At 46.1% G+C, this 12,189-nt stretch overlaps 2 protein-coding genes across 2 annotated transcripts in view; both read right to left on the reverse strand.

Annotated features, from left to right (window-relative positions):
* The window catches only part of LOC117887172 (zinc finger protein 501-like), a 1,015,593-nt gene that overhangs the window by 394,965 nt on the left and 608,439 nt on the right, over positions 1-12,189 (reverse strand). The window lies entirely within an intron of this gene.
* LOC117887189 (zinc finger protein 239-like) overlaps positions 1-12,189 on the reverse strand; it is a 68,592-nt gene that overhangs the window by 26,795 nt on the left and 29,608 nt on the right. The window contains exons 3-4 of the mRNA XM_034789529.1: positions 12,004-12,117; positions 9,482-10,491 (exon numbers count right to left, since the gene is read on the reverse strand). Coding sequence (XP_034645420.1) covers positions 9,482-10,491; positions 12,004-12,117 — 1,124 coding nt within the window. The remainder of the gene's footprint in view (positions 1-9,481; positions 10,492-12,003; positions 12,118-12,189) is intronic.

Here is a 12,189-nt window from a genome sequence, read left to right on the forward strand (position 1 = left end):
CCTGCCTCTACTCATTCACAGCAAACAGGAGCTGTGTTTGTTTTTTTGATAAGCAGCTCCCAAAACAGAGCGTCTGGAGTTCACAACAAAACAGAGAGAAGAATCACAACAAAACAAAGAGAGGAAGCTTCAGTTAAAAGGATTATGGGGAGTTTCCGGAGGTCAATCACTGCATAATAACTGCACTGTTTACACTGGAGCGGCAGCGTCTCAGCCACTCCGCAGCAGCTGTTAATCCTCTCGAGGAGGTGGAGCACCTGCAGCGCTGTAGCCACAGAGACACAGCGCTGTACGTGCCTTGCCAGTGTGGACAGGGAGTGAGGTACAGCGCTGTGGGCGGCTTTATTGTGCTGTAACTCTCAAGTGTAGCCAAGGCCTTAGTTGCCCATCTCTGTATCTTTTCCAATTTGGATCAATCAGAGAGCTATCCATTGAAAAAGTACTGGAAGAAGCAAAGACTTCAGTCCAGAAATTGACTAATGAAGGCATTTATATTGAATCCTTAAGTGAAGAAGACAAGAAGTGTTTGTTAAGACAACTGAACCAGTACACAGACTTGAGTCTTAAAAATCTACAACAGTGACTTCTAGATTCTACTCAACCTCTACAAAGCTTTTACAGATGCCTGTCCTATAAAACACCAACTGTTGAGTGGAGTGTGGCACTACCAGCAATGGGGCTGCCATGTGATCAGGACAGAATAGAGAATTTGAACACCGAGTGGAATATCCTATGACAAATGAATGAAGATTTGACTTCAACTTCTTTTTTTATCATTGTGTTCTGTTTCCTGAGATGAAAAAAGTAGGAATTCATCTCTTGCTACTCCCAGTCACAGCAGCTACAGTTGAGCGTTCTTTTTCATCATTGAATAGAATTTTGTGTTCTGAAAGAAGTCGCCTTCTGCCTGATCATGTGAATGAACTAATGAGCATATCAATTGAAGGAATGGAAGTACTAGACACACGAGAAGCCACCAAAGATGAATGCATTGCATTCAAGAAGTTCATTAACAGAGTTGTGCAAAATTATAACAAGAAACCAAGAAGGATGTAGATGTAGTACTTCATAGAAGGCTTGAGTAGCCAACTTTATTTTGTGTGATGATTTTCAAACATGAGTTAAATCTAATAAAATGGTCATGAAACATTTTTCAGTTTTTACTATGGTGCCATACAACCCACCTTCACCTTCCCAGTCTCACCCCTGACACACACATCCCTGTAAATTCGAACACCTTCCCTAATTTTAATTCCTGGGGAAACCACTGTCTCTGTCTCTCTCTCTGCCATGCTGTCTTCCTCCCTCCCCCCTCCATTCCTGCCGCCTTAGAGAGTGCGAGGCTGCATTAACAATGTGTTAACCCTTGAGGGCTCAGCCGAGTGCTAGTTCATCATTTAGCAGTAAGGCATTCCCGGGAAATAGCCCACCCTCTGACTTCCACCTCAACCAAGCCTCACAATCATCATTGCTGTGTACAGTATTAAATTGTTTGTTTGAAACTTATACTGTGTGTGTGTGTGTGTGTGTGTGTGTATATATATATATATATATATAGGTCTTTTTTTGTCTGGCAAAAAAAAAAAAAAATCTGTGGAACCTAACCCCCCATTTACATTAATTCTTATGGGGAAATTGGATTCGCTTAACATCATTTCACTTAAAGTAGCATTTTTCAGGCACATAACTACACCATGAAGTGAGGAGTTACGGTATATTTTTTAAAATAATGTAAAAATGTGAGGGCTCTGGGGTAGGGCTGGTGATGGGTTTGGGGTATGGGAGGGGTTCAGGCAGAGGGCTGGGGTGAGGGGGTTTGGGGTGTGGGAGGGGGCTGAGGGCTAGGGCAGAGGGTTGGGGTACAGGGAATAAGGGCTCTGGGGTGGGGCTAGGGATGAGGGGTTTAGGGTGTGGGAGGAGCTCTAGGCTGGGGCAGAGGGTGAGGGCTCTGGGGGGGACAGGGCTGGGGATGAACTTGGGGTGCAGACAGGCTGCCCCGGGGCAAGGGCCAGAGAGGAGGATTCCCCCCAGCCCTCTCCCCACAGGCAGCAGCGAGCTCGGGGGGAGCCCCCCACTTCCCTCCTGCACCACACTCACCTTGCACCACTGTCACTGCATGTGCTCCTAGGACCCCTCTCAGGTACAGGAAGCCCCCTTGCCTCCCCTATGGTGGGTGCCCGGGGAGGGGGGGGTTTAACATCACATGTGTGCCTCCTCCCCTGCTGCTGCCCCTCACTATAGCCTCACTGGGGGTGGGGCTACCCCTTGTCTAGCATGGGGCAGGAGTGGTGACTGCAGGTGCGGGGCCCCCTGTGCTGGTGGAGGGTCCCATTGGAAAATGAAAGGGTCTGAGCGGGAAGGGCAGGCTCAGGGTCAGCCTGCCCTGGCAGTGGTGGATGGGGGGGCACTAGGACCCTGCAGCGGCAGTTGATGCAGGGAGGCAGCATGGAGCTGCAGGGGAGAGACAAGCGCACTCTGCTCCAGGGACCCGGGAAGGCGAGCAGGAGCAGCAAATGAGGCCGGGAGACACTCGGGGGAGGCATGTGGGGGGTGGCAGGCAGGGCCGGGGGAGAGACCCGGCCCCGAACATTGGTGGAGTTGGGCTCCTGGGCACCATGAGCCCATATAACTCACCGCCTATGAGCTCCACAAAGGGACTTGGGTATTGAACCACTCAATGTCCTGGTGCCTGGAAAGTCACAGGAACAATACTGATCCACAAAGAAAAGGCCATCTGATTTCAAGAACGTGTGTTTCAGAAATCATGGAAACGCTGAGAGGAAACATGGATTCCTTCACCACCCCCATGAGAACTTTGGATTTTGTTTTAGCTTGAGGGCCTTCAACCACCTGCAGAGAAAGTACTACATCTGCGACAGTTCCAAGGAGGAGGGAGAGGCTGAGGGGAGCCCTTTGGCCCAGCCATTGATGGATACACCAGAACCTGAGCCTGAAACCCGAGCACTTGTGAGGAAGACTGACGAGCGTGACGGCCTCTCGTCATTTGCCCCCATGGAGGAAGGAGCCCACAACTCATGGGAGTCGTCAATGTACAAGGTGAACAGAGACGACATTGTGCAGTTAAATGAACGATTAAGAAGGGACGGTCGAGGATCGGGTGTAATGGGGTAGGAACCAAGCTGGGGTTGCGTAAATCTAAAAAATTGGCAAGGGCTTACATCTGTTTCTTTTCTGAAAGCCTCTCAACACCTATCTAGAGGACCCGGAGGCCCTGGACAGTGTTGCATCAGACAGCAAAGATGAGTCAGGCCCAACTTGTTTTTGCTGGTACAAATCATTGACAAGGACACCGAGGATGATGGCTATATGGATTTAAGGAGGACCCTTAGCATAGAACTAACTGAGCCAGTGTTACATCATGAGCATAAAATGTCACGCGCTCTATTGTACGCGTTATTGTTTATGCTGTCCTTAATCACTGCCTTAGGGAGGAGGTTTTGGAAGTTTGTGGTGCCAACAGCACCATGACTATGTGATTTGGACTTCAGAGGATATAAACTGCAAGCTCCGGGACCTGTGTGCTAACCTGTGTTTGGAAAGCTTATTAAATGCTGTTATTGCCATAGGTTATGCTATGCAATGTCTGTGCTTAATGTAAGAAAATTTAGCACAAGGGGTGACCTTGGTAAATGCTGTGCAAAGTGCTTGAGATCCTGACAGTATTTTAAAGAAAATTACCAAACCAGAGGATACCTGCTTAGTGCGTTATATCGACTGTCTGGTCCACACAAAAAGTTACAGAACCCTGCTTAGGAAAAAAAACTATTTGTAAGAAATCTAAAAGGATTAAGTTAGAGAATGGTGAAGGGACAAACATGCGATATAAATCTTGGTAGCTGTAAATAAAAGTATCTATTGAAAAGAACTTTGTGACTATCTGTGTTTCTGTTAGAAGGTCTGTGTGGCCCTTAAATAAGATAAAAGTTTTGATGGAGCATCTTGGTTTGTTTTCAAGGGTCTGTATGTCTTTTAAACCAAAATAGTTTGTGAGAACCCAGCTATTATGTCTTTGTGTAAAGAGACCTATTTACAGCAAAAAGTTGAAATGTGTGTAGTAGACTCCGGGGGGGAGGAAGGGGAGGAAGGACACAAAAACAACAAAAATGTGTTTAAAATAAAGGAATAAATAAATAAATAAAAGCTCCTATATTCTATATAAAACAAGGGTGTTTGAGATGTGTTTGAGTACAATAGAGCTGCCTTACCCTGTTGAGCTGATGGTTTAACCACATTCCCACTGAAATAGCAGGGGTGACTCTGTTGCCTTCAACGAGTCTGTAGATCTAGTATCAGAGGGGTAGCCGTGTTAGTCTGAATCTGTAAAAAGCAACAGAGGGTCCTGTGGCACCTTTGAGACTAACAGAAGTACTGGGAGCATAAGCTTTCGTGGGTAAGAACCTCACTTCTTCAGATGCAAGTCTTGTTCTGTTAGTCTCAAAGGTGCCACAGGACCCTCTGTTGCTTTCTGTAGATCTAGGTCTAGATGTAATTATCCACCCTTGTTTCCATCAGAGTTATAGATATTAATGATCAGTAATGACGTTTGATGGGTATACACACACAATAAGGGAGGCGGGTGGGTGAGGATGGTGAGCTCTGATTAATATCAAATGAAATAAAACCTCAGGATTTCGTAGAATGCTATTGGATAGTTTAAATAAAACCCCAGGAATTGGTTGAATGCTATGGGTCAGTCTTTCTAGCAACTTAAAGTCATTAAAAGTTTAAAATAATACATTTACCAAAATAAACAAGGGTCTAACCCAGGGGTCAGCAACCTTTCAGAAGTGGTGTGCCGAGTTTTCATTTACTCACTCTGATTTAAGGTTTCAGGTGCCAGTAATACAGTTTAAAGTTTTTAGAAGTTCTCTTTCTATAAGTCTATAATATATAACTAAACTATTGTTATATGTAAAGTAAATAAGGTTTTTAAAATGTTTAAGAAGCTTCTTTTAAAATTAAATTAAAATGCAGAGCCCCCTGGAGTGGTGGCCAGGACCCAGGCAGTGTGAGTGCCACTGAAAATCAGCTCGCATGCCACGTTTGGCACACGTGCTATAGGTTGCCTACCCCTGGTCTAACCCAAAACTGAAATGTTTCAAAGGTTCACAAACCTCCACCATACTTTTATAAAACAAGCATTTGCTGTAAGAACAATCAAAAATTTAAAAGCTCTGAATATTTGTAGGGTGTTTACTATGGTTATTTCAAAACAAACCAACAACTTTAAGCGTGAAAGAAACATGTTTAAAATAAAATTTAAAAAAACAGTCTGTGATGTTATTGACATGAACTGTGACCATATAGATCATGGTTGCAACCATGTACAGAAGAGGTCAAGTGCAGTGTCTATGGAAAGGTTGTAGTTTACTGGTTATGATTATGCTGGCTGTATGTGTGTATCATTTTTGTATTTGAAGTTATAAATATTGGCTCTCGATGTCTTTGATTCTAAGTAGCCTCAGTGAAGCATTTGGTCAGCTTCTTGAGAAAGGCCTATTCTCAGTAAGTGCCCAATCAAGAAACACTTAACTGACAATGGACTTTGGGAGACGCCAATCCACATGTGAGTTTTCCTGGGAATGTTCAAACTAACATGTAAACAATGGCATCAGCCTGCAAAAAGCTGAATCATTTATAGATATGTGACTTGCCCAGGTGGCTACAAACTTCATCTTGTGCTGTGACTTTGCACAGAACAAAGGGGTTTCCGCCCACAAGAGAGAATATAAAAGGCCCTGGAAGCCACTCCATTTTGTCTTCAGCTGACTTAAGAGATGGCCTCCCCACCCCAAAGAAATGCCTGAAAGAAACTGGAACAAAGGACAGTAACTATGGGGGTGTGAGTGACTGCTTGACTCAGACTAGGAAGGAGTCCAGTCTGTGAAAGAAGCTTACTGGAACATCTCTGGGGGTGAGATTTCATCTGTAAATAGTTTCTTAATGTATTAGGCTTAGACTTGCATGTTTTTGTTTTATTTTGCTTGGTAACTTGCTTTGTTCCATCTGTTATTACTTGGAATCACTTAAATCCTACTTGTTATACTTAATAAAATCACTTTTGCTTATTAATTAACCCAGAGTAAGTAATTAATACCGGGAGGAGCAAACAGCTGTGCATATCTCTCTATCAGTGTTATAGAGGGTGGACAATTTATGAGTTTACCCTATATAAGCTTTATACAGAGTAAATCAGATTCATTTGGGGTTTGGATCCCACTGGGAGCTAGAGACAGGAGCACTTCTTAAGCTGTTTTCAGTTAAATCTGCAGGTTTGGAGCACGTGGTTCAGCCCCTGGGTCTGTGTTGCAGCAGATTAGTGTATCTGGCTCAACAAGACAGGGTTCTGAAGTCCCAAGCTGGCAGGGAAAACGGGCTCAGAGGTAGTCTCAGCACATCAAGTGACAGCCCCAAGGGGGTCTCTGTGACTGAACCCATCACCCAACCCCTAACATTCATTGATATCTGCAAGGTCCCCCATTCCGGAGTGGGTACAGTAACATTAAGGATTGTTGAATATGGTGATTTACTGTTTAATACTGTAAGAAGGCCCTACAGTGCTCCATGTTTTCATTGAAACAGGAAAATATATTGTAACTAGTTAGAATTGGTGTGGGGGGTGGGGCTCCAGCTGTGAGCCAACAGAATGACAGCCCACAGCCAACGTAAGTAACGCAGTGTTACACGGACACTGCATCACCCTAAGTACACCGACATAAGCGCTACGCCTCTCATGGAGATGGAGTTGTCATATTGGTGGAGCAGGCCACTGACTTCGGCAGAATCCGCATTCTAGTGGAGACAGTCATAATTAGGTTGACCTAACTCTATAAACCAAGCCTTAACCATCCAGAGCAGGTGGCTACACAGCCTCCTTTGAAAACCTGCAATAAAGGGCTTTCACGAGTTCCCGAGGCCTCTGTTACATTGTCCTACTGTTCCCATCCTGGAGTGGGAACCAGACAACGTCCCCACTTCTGCTGGCTTCAGCTAACTCCCAAGCATCCTGCAGCCAAAGGTTCCCGCTCTCTGTCACTGCCTCCTTACTGTGCCAGTTTCCTCTCTGTGATTTCCTGCCTCTTCCCTAACTTCCTCCTCCAACCGTCTGCCTAATGAGAGTCCAACTTACCTAGCCAGGATAACTCCACCCTCCCAGCATTGCCAGACCAAGGCGGCAAGCTGTACACAATGGGGCCAACTCCCCTCCCACTCACCCTGGTGTATATCAGGTGTAACCCCGCTGGAGTCACTGGGCTGGTTCCCATCTCACTCACTATGGTGTAAATCAGGTGCAACCCCACTGGGAGTCACTGGGGCAATTTCCCTCTAGCTCACCCTGGTGTAAATCAGGTGTAATCCCACTGGAGTCACCAGGGCTGGTTCCCCTGTCAGTCAGTGTAAATTGGGAATAACCCAGCAGGAGTCAGTGGAGCCAGACCAGGGAGTGAGGGAAGAAACAGACATGATGCTTTACCCAATTACAGGAAGTCTGCCAGGTCTCAGTGGCTAATGGGGGAGTATGCTGGATGTATTGGGGGCAGTTCCAGTTTTTCACGTGTGTTGAAGCTGTATCACTGCATGAAGCAGAGGTCCCTCTGTGTTTACTGAGGCAAACAGCCAGTGGAGCAAATGCTCCAGGTGATGAACAGTGTTTAAATGAAGAGAAAAGCTAATAAGCCAATGCTATCAAAGCTGCTCTTCTGTTCAGCGCAAATGTTCATGACGCTAGTTCAGGGCTTCATGTTAAACTCACCCAGATGCTGAAAAATTCCTCTGTTCAGTCAGAAGGCAGCAGTTGCAACACCAGTGCCACACTGAGGGGAAAAAATAGTGCACTTTTGAACGATTATTTTACAAGCCTCAAACATGTTGCCACCAGTCTCCAGGCTTTTTTATTTTGAAAATACAGTCAGCTTTCGGCTAAGTTGTGTGCTGCGCAGCTGTACCCGCGATTCTACAACCATTCAATCACAAGCAGAGAGAAAGAAGCTGCATTGTGCTATCATCTGCTATTTTTATCTCTCCCAACGGTGTGTGCATTTGTTTTGTCATAAGAAGAAACAGTATCAATTGGTGGCAACAGCCAGTCAGAGGCTACAACTGACTTTGGGCCATAATACTAGAACTAAAAGTTTGTTCTATAGAAGAGTCTACTCAGTCTAGGGTATTGGGAATGAGGGAAACTGCCCATATAAGGTTTTACTTCACCTTTTACATATCAAATGCTTTAAGGTCAAGATTTTCAAAACTGCCTAAAGGTTCTGGAGGCCCAACTCCTATTAAATTAAATGGGACTGGGGCATCCAAATACTCTGTGCGGTTTTGAAACTCCCATCCGGCACTTCCTTTTTACAATTCATAGAGCTTAAGGCCAGAAGGGGCCATTCTGATCATCAAGTCTGATTTCTGGCATAACACAGACTGCAGAGTCTAACCCGACAATTCCTGCATCCAACCTATACCTTCTGATTGAGCCAGAAATCTTTTAGAAAGAGACACCTGATCTTGATATAAAGACTCCGGCTGATGGAGAATCAACTACATGCCTTGTTACATTGTTCTTCCAATGGCTAATAGTTTGTGTGTGCTTTAATAAAAGGATGAAATGCATTTCGTGATGGTCGTTACAATGGGTGTCTCCAGTCGTGACTTTAAGCAAACCACAATTAACCATTTAATGCTGTAACAGTAATACCAGGGTTCTATTAACCCCTTCAAGCCAATGCCAATACCACACAAAACCCACTCCTAGCGATGCAGGATCTTTAGAGTTACAAGCACAGTCTGTGGGGTTTGTAAACTCTTCTAGTTGAACCTGTAGGATTCAAGTAACTTGGGGAAGTATGTTTTTACATACTATTTTTCTTAAAATAGTAATAAAAAAAACAAGAAATTCCCATTTAAAACTTTGTTACAGTAGTTACTCTTGTGAATACGGTCCACTAATTGAAAACATAATGGTCAGAACTTGTTTGTTCTAATCAAGAAAGTTAGGTGAGGCATAGAAAACAGCTCTGGCCCTGCAATGCAGCATCATCAACCCAAAACGTTCAAAAATTACGAGTCAGGCCCCCTCGCCTCCTCAAAAACTCAGGAGATTTGAAACAACAATACATTTGTGGTTCTTTTTTTTCCTTTGACTTCTGGTTCGTGAGCCCTCAAGAGTCATATTTTCTGGGTTTTCTCCACAACCATAAGGGTTAGAAACTCACTTTTTCTTTCTTTCTTTCTTTTCCCCCCTCTTTAAGTGAAAGTAGAGATTCTTGTGCAATGAACACAGGACTCTGTGAGCTGGGGCTTTATAAGAGAAACACCAAATATCAATAGAGCTGGTGACTCCGGGCAATGAGATCTCATGGGGGTTTCTTTTCTGCCTCCCTGCAGTCAGTCAGCTGAGGGGGGCAGCTGTTGCCCCGTGGCCCTGGGGCTGTGCCGAGCATTGTGGCTAGTAGATAGGTGCATCCTTGCCCAGGTGGGTCCTCTGGTGACGGGTGAGCGTGGAGCTCTCCCCGAAGCTCTTCCCACACTGGGCACACTGGAAGGGCCTGTCGCCAGTGTGGGTGCGGTGGTGCCGCAACAGGTCCGAGCTCTCGCCGAAGCGCTTGCCGCACTCGGTGCACTTGTAGGGTCGCTCACCCGTGTGCAGGGTGCGGTGCTTCACAAGGTAGGAGCTGAGGCTGAAGCTCTTGCCACAGTCGGCACAGCGGTAGGGCTTCTCTGCTGTGTGGGTGCGCTGGTGCCGCACGAAGGTGGAGCTGTCGATGAAGCCCTTCCCACAGGCAGGGCACTTGTAGGGGCGTTCGCCGCGGTGGATACGGTTGTGTGTGATGAGGTAGGAGCTGACGCTGAAGCTCTTGCCACAGTCGGGGCAGGTGTAGGGCTTCTCGCCGGTGTGGGTGCGCTGGTGGATGATGAAGGTGGAGTTCTGGCTGAAGCTCCTCCCGCAGTCCAGGCACTTGTAGGGCGTCTCCCCAGTGTGCAGCCGGTGGTGGGTCAGCAGCGTGGAGCTCTGGCTGAAGCTCCTCCCGCAGTCGGGGCAGGTGTAGGGCTTCTCGCCTGTGTGGGTGCGCTGATGGCTGATCAATGTGGAGCTCTGGCTGAAGCGGCGCCCGCACTCGGAGCACTGGTAGGGCTTCTCACCTGTGTGGATGCGCTGGTGGATGATGAGGTGCGAGCGCCGGGAGAAGTGCTTCCCGCATTCGGCACAGATGTTCTGCTTCCCACCCACCTGCAGGGCCTGCTGGGCATCTCCAAGCTCTTGGTAGCTGCACTCCCAGGGACTGGGCACAGCTAGTTTCTCCACCTGCTGCTCTTCTGACCTGTCCTCACTCTCACAGGCCTCTCCCTCGTCAGGGCTTTGGGAAACGTTCCCTTCACATTCTCCTGCTACCGACCTGTGCAGTTCCACTGGCTCGGGACTTTTCTGCTGAAGGTTCTCCTCCTCGTTCTCGCTCACCATCCCGTCACCTGCTGGGACAGAGAGAGAATCCAGACAGGAGTCAGTCCCTGTGCTGTGGGGAAGGAACCTCAGAAAGAGGAACAGGAGAGAAGGGAAAACAACAAAATAACTGATGGGGAGACTGAAAAACCACCCCCACCCTTCCCTCAAGGCAAGAGAAGAGGGAGTCAATTGGCTTCCACATCCCACCCGAACACTCAGAGGGGAAGGAGCTGGATGGGTGGGAATGTTGATTTTCAATAAGCCTTGGAGCACTGGGGAAGTTCCAGAAGATAGGAAGAAAGATAATGGTGGTAGTGTTGATGTAATATATTTAGACTTCTGTAAGGTGTTTGACTTGATACCACTCAACATTTTGATTAAAAAACTAGAACGGTATAAAATTAACATGGCACATTAAATGAATTAAAATCTAGCTAACTGATAGGTCTTAAAATGTAATTGTAAACAGGGAATCCTCATCAAGCAGCTGTGTTTCCAGTGAGGTCCCGCAGGGATTGGTTCTTGGGCCTGCACTATTTAACATTTTTATCAATGACCTGGAGGAAACCATAAAGAAATCACTGATGTTGTTTGTAGATCACACAAAAACTGGGGGAGTGGAAATAAAGAAGAGAACAGGTCACTGATATAGAGAGATCTGAACAGGTTCATAAACTGGGTGCAAGCAGACAATATACATTTTAATGTGGCTAAATGTAACTATATCCATCCAGAATCAAAGAATGCAGGCCATACTTATGGGATGGGGGCTCTATTCTGGGAGCAGTGACTCTAAAAGTCTAAAAAGGGGTGGAGGTGAATGTGAGCTCTCAGTGTGATGCTGTGGCCAAAAGGGGTGCATAAACAAGGATATCTCAAGCAGGAACAGAGAGGTTATTTTACCTCTGTATTTGGTACTGGTGCCACCACTGCTGGAATCTTGTGTCCAGTTCTGGTGCCCTCAATTCAAGAAGGATGTAGATAAATAGGAGAGGGGTAAGAGAACAGTCACAAGAATGAGGGATAAAGAATTAGAAAACCTGCCTTATAATGACAGACTCAAAGAGTTCAGTCTATTTAGCTTAACAAAGGGAAGGTGAAGGGGTGACTTGATCAAAGTCTATAATTACCTACATGGGGAACAAATGTTTGCTAGAGCTCATTATTAGAGAAAGGTCTAACACGATCCAATGGCTGGAAGTTGAAGCTAGACAAATTCAGACAGGAAATAAGGCACACATTTTTACTGATGACAGTAATTAACCACTGGAACAACCTACCAAGGGCTGTGGTGGATTCTCTATCACTGACAATGTTTACATCAGGATTGGATATTTTTCTAACAGATCTGCTCTAGGAACTGTCTAGCCTGTGTTATGCAAGAGGTCAGACTAGATGATCACAGTGGTCCCTTCTCGCCTTGGAATCTATGTAGCTAAGAGGAGCGATGTCTGCCATGAGGATCCAACCCGTGCTGTTTGTCCTGAATGAGATGAGATAGAACCTGGGGAGCTCACGGGACTGTTGTGGAAATCACTCACCTGTGCTAGCATCACTTGGGATCTCCTCTTCCGAGGAGACCTGGAGATCCAGGACACATGGCTTTTCCTCTTGCTCCATCCAAGGGATCCTCTGAAGTTTAGGAAACTGAAACCCTGTTCATGGGAAGGACAATGGGTGAAGGTTCATTACATATTTCTGAGGATTCACTCCAAAAAAGTTCCTTG

Source organism: Trachemys scripta, chromosome 14 (assembly GCF_013100865.1).
Source record: "Trachemys scripta elegans isolate TJP31775 chromosome 14, CAS_Tse_1.0, whole genome shotgun sequence".
In the NCBI taxonomy this organism is placed as follows: domain Eukaryota; kingdom Metazoa; phylum Chordata; order Testudines; family Emydidae; genus Trachemys; species Trachemys scripta.